The sequence below is a fragment of the Bipolaris oryzae genome (assembly GCF_000523455.1).
Source record: "Bipolaris oryzae ATCC 44560 unplaced genomic scaffold scaffold_160, whole genome shotgun sequence".
Lineage (NCBI taxonomy): Eukaryota > Fungi > Ascomycota > Dothideomycetes > Pleosporales > Pleosporaceae > Bipolaris > Bipolaris oryzae.
Genome location: NW_006911436.1, coordinates 13,686 through 17,904, shown reverse-complemented (window position 1 = coordinate 17,904; position 4,219 = coordinate 13,686). Strand labels below are relative to the sequence as shown.

Below are 4,219 nucleotides of genomic sequence, written 5' to 3'. Positions count from 1 at the left end.
TGCTGCTTCGAACGAAGGAAGGATCCGGGGTAAACGAGACGAAAGTCCGGTGCAACCTGGCACACGATTAAAGCGGCGGCGATTGGGTCTTGGGTGCATGGGGTAAATATGTGGGCAGGGAAAGCCGATGCGAGAATGGCACGTGGCATGGGGGATGCGAGGTGATGGAGGAGGCGGAGGATGAGGAGGAGGAGGAGGAAGAGGAGGAGGAGGGGGGGGTAGGGGAAGGGATGTGTTGGCAAGGCAAGGCAGAGAGGGTTGAAGTGAGGGTTTTGCGTGGAGAAGGTTTGGGGCTGGGGGTATGTGTGTGTGTGAGGTGTGTGATCGCTTGCGCGGATGACGGGTGGGATTTTTTTCTGTTTTGTTTTGTTTTCTTTGGTTGGGTTGGGTTGGTCATTGCAGGAGAGGCACAGTCATAGGTAAAAGTCACGAATGGGGGTTTGATTGTTCGGCTTCTGGTGCGTTTGTCAAAAAAAAAAGGCTTTTCAGGAGCCGGTAGGTTTAGTAGGCGCGCCACGGGCCCGTCCCTTGGGCGGACCTGGGGCCTGATGACGTTGGAGGAGGGGAGGCGTGTGTGTGGGCTGGGGTATTTCAGCTCGTGAGGTTATCTGTGGTGGAGGGCTGTGATCAGCATGCGGCCGGCAGGTCCTCGGCACGCTTTTTCATAAGAGAGAGACAGCGAGAGGACGGGATATGTACACCTATGGGCTGGCCCAGGGCGGACGGCAGCGTGGAGATCCAGGCCGTTGCTTATTCGTGTCCCTGGTCTGGTGCTGGCGGCTGCATTGCATCTTCTAGCGTGCTTGTTGCAGGTGAGGGGTGAGACGAAAGGCAAAAAAACAAGCTGGTGTCGGGCGCAGAGAGAGTCTGGATTGTCTGTATGGATGTACATGGGTTGAGTGTAGGACAGCGGAAGAGAAGAGGCACGTGGGTGGTGGGTGGTGTTGTCTGGTGGGTACGGCCTGGCGCAGGCGTGGATGCAGTGCCCTGCTGTGTGTGTGTGTACTTACTTAGTCCACACACGCACACGCACTGTACTACACACCATACAGCAGAGCACAGTGCCGCAAGCGTGCCGTATACGAATGCACAGTACTTCTCATCTCGTGTGGTGGCGAGACGGGTTTCCCCACCCTGCTTTTGGCTCGTCAGCCGTCACGGGCACTAAGGGATGCAACCAAACTCGTTGGGGACAAAGCGTGCGCTCCACCTGCAGACGCTCCTGGCGCACACCCCCCCCCAAAGCCCCAAAGCCCCAAAGCCCTCCCCTGTGGCCGGTGACCTGAGCGCTGGCGAACCAACGCCGCCCTGGATGTTTGGGACCATGTTCGCCGTCCAGTCTACTTTCCGCCATCTCCGATACTCGTCTGAACATTTCCATCGCTTGCGCCGTCCAACTTCCCCTCCCTCTGCCCCCACAATGCCCCGTCCAGCCATGTGTCGTTGCTAGTAGTAGCATCTTCCCTGTCCACGTCGAGCCAAAACACTCCCGCGCCAATTCCCCTTCCTTACTCGCGCGCCCGTGTACTCTACTTACACGCTGCGACGACGCCTTGGGCCGTGAGACAAGGACGTGAATTGGCTTTGTTGCACCACGCCGCGAGCTGATAGCCACCGCTTGGCCCCTGGGGGCCCGCAAATCTGCCCTTTAGTCCTTACATCACCATGGTTCCCTTCCGGCGACCCTCGCAGAAAAGTCGCCCTAGCTTCGACGACTCCTCCTCCTCCTCCTACGCATGGCAAGACGAACGCGACAAACGCATCATGACGGCCACCTTCCCCATCCACCCCATAGCCTCCATGCAGGCCCCCTTTGAAGAGTCTATGCTCGATGCCACGGGCGAGACTGGCCATGTGCCCTTTGTAGCCCCAAAGAGAGGCGTCAAGACTCGGCAGCAGTTGCTGTGCAGAGACGAGACGGCCCTTGAGCCCTCGTGGAACTTCACCTACAGCTGCTACTGGCGCCAGCACCCAAAGGCAAAGTTCCATGCATTGACAAAAACAATTGCCCAGATCGTCTTTGGTGTCCACCTCTTGCATCAGCATCTCGAGAAATCCGTGGCCGACGTGGCCGACATTCTGCTCAAGCATGTCAACGAGCTTGATAGCTTTCTCCAGAGAGCCAACGACGATCTCGAAAGCAGCATGAAGGACATGCTGTTCCGCCACAAGTGTCTCAAGGTGCCCATGGAGCACGTAAACGAATTCGATCGCCTTCTCGAAGACCGCTCTTATCGCGCCCAACTGCTCGACGGCAACATTGTAATCGAACGCACCATCGGGCGCATGTCCCAACTACTCAACGACTATCTCGTCGACATCAACGTATTTCGCGAAGCAAACCGGGAACTGGACGTGTACCTGGCCGATGTTGGAGACGCTTGGACATATCGGAACGAGGACATCGGACGAATATACTCCGCCATGTGCGGAAATACCGGAGGGTGGTCGCAGTTCCTACAAAGCTTGGTCACAAAGGCGGAGAGATTGGGCGTCGTGCTGGTACAAGTTAGCAGCTACTGTAACGAGATTGAAAAGCGCTGTGGTGCTGCCAGTCGTCGAAGCTTGGTAAGACTGTCCTGCCGTCTTTCAGCATCCTTCTTAGCCTGTCCAAGGTTCGGTTCGGGTTGGTTTTGTTCCAGAGTACTGACCTGGTTAGATTGCAACGCGTACCTCATCACGGAACTCATCCAACTCACGTGAGGGTCGCTCCTTCCGGAATTTTGCCAACAACAAACCTCTCCCCACACCACCTTCTGAACGTCCTCCTTTTCTCAGTGCGACATCTTCTGGCCGGGAAACACCTTCACGGCATACTACCGCAAAATCCATACCCCAACAGCAACAACAGCCTGAAATCATCGACACATCCGATTCTGCCACTGAGACCCCGAAGCGGAGCCAAGATTCGTCTTCGCTGTCAGCCGTTTCCAGCGCCGATGTACGTGTGCAACGCCAGAAAGATCAGAACGAGTATTACCAGGGGACTTGGTATGCTGAGGAGGACCGCGGAAGAGTGACGCCGCTGTCAGAGTCCACCAGCACACCCCAACTCCGAGGAAACCAGGAGAAGCCATCGCAATCCAACATGCATGACGACGAGAAATCCTCGCCAACACGACATACGGATACGAAACCAGATACCGAAGATTCCAGTCCTCCCTTGACTGCCAAGGACTCCGCCTACTCTTCCGTCTCCGACGCATCCGCTATGTCACCAGCATATGGATCCCCCCGCTCAGCCTCGTCTATGTCATCACGACAAACCGCCCAATTCGGCCTTTTCCCCACTAGGAACCTTAGCACTCCTAAGGGTTCCATCTCTAGCAACCTAGGCAGTACCAAATCCCCCGTACTCGACTCATCCGACTCCTTCCCCAAACCTGGTGATATCCCCAGCCGCCCTCACACTTCCATGTCAACCTACCAAGAGACCCCCGCCAAGCGCCTGTCCAAGCGGAGTAGCTTTACGTCTCTCAAGCGACTCTTTAGCAAGAAGAAGTCGGGTGACATCGGTCCTATCGCTGAGTAGCGATGATTGCTATCCGTCTTTCCGTTCTTTCCATCTTCATTCTTCGTTATATTTCTGTGCAATTCTTGAAACCTCGTATGGCGTTGCATGGCTATATACCCCACCATTTGAACTCGCGTAACTTGATTGTTTCGTTTGCATTTTCAGATGCTTCTTTGTCGTTCTCTTTTTTTTTGGGTGTGTCGCGGTTGAGAGTCGGCGGTCCTTTGGCGGTCGACTGGAAACTGGACAAGTGTATATATTTTATATTCTGTCGTTTCGTTATCCTATTCTTATGATGAGCTATGCAGTGTGGGATTCGCCTTACAGGCTGGTATTGTTCGCGTAGGAGATGCCGTTGCGCCAAAGACTCTCGTGGCAGTTGGGTACCAGCCGTCGTGCCCTGCGAATTGCAGTCACTGGGAGTAATCGAGGTCGGCGCCGATCATGCGCAGTGTAATAGATGGTTCGAAAGCGTCGCCTGATCAGAGGATTCCGGGAAAAGGATGCTCGGGATGCTTTTGATGGCCATGGACGTGTCTGAAAGCGTTACGTTGTAACAAACATTTCAAGAGCGCAGTACACGCGACGTAAGTAGAATTAATTCCATAAACATATACGTTACTGGCTTTCTTTCTGTCGTCTCCATTTCTTTCAAGTCTTGCAGCTGTTCCTTTCTGCTAGGCGGTTGTGAGGAGAGCAGCTCTG

The 4,219-nt window shown here is 54.9% G+C and overlaps 2 protein-coding genes across 2 annotated transcripts; both read left to right on the top strand.

The window, feature by feature from the left end:
- Positions 1-1,085: 1,085 nt before the first annotated feature.
- On the top strand, positions 1,086-1,286 carry COCMIDRAFT_104754 (uncharacterized protein; the record flags this gene model as incomplete). Its single annotated transcript, XM_007693320.1, has 1 exon — positions 1,086-1,286. One exon carries the CDS (start codon positions 1,086-1,088, stop codon positions 1,284-1,286), a length of 201 nt encoding a protein of 66 aa, XP_007691510.1.
- Positions 1,287-1,665: 379 nt separating this feature from the next.
- Positions 1,666-3,532, top strand: COCMIDRAFT_8376 (uncharacterized protein; the record flags this gene model as incomplete). The annotated part of the gene is made up of 2 exons (XM_007693306.1): positions 1,666-2,568; positions 2,660-3,532. 2 exons carry the CDS (start codon positions 1,666-1,668, stop codon positions 3,530-3,532), a joined length of 1,776 nt encoding a protein of 591 aa, XP_007691496.1.
- Positions 3,533-4,219: the final 687 nt, after the last annotated feature.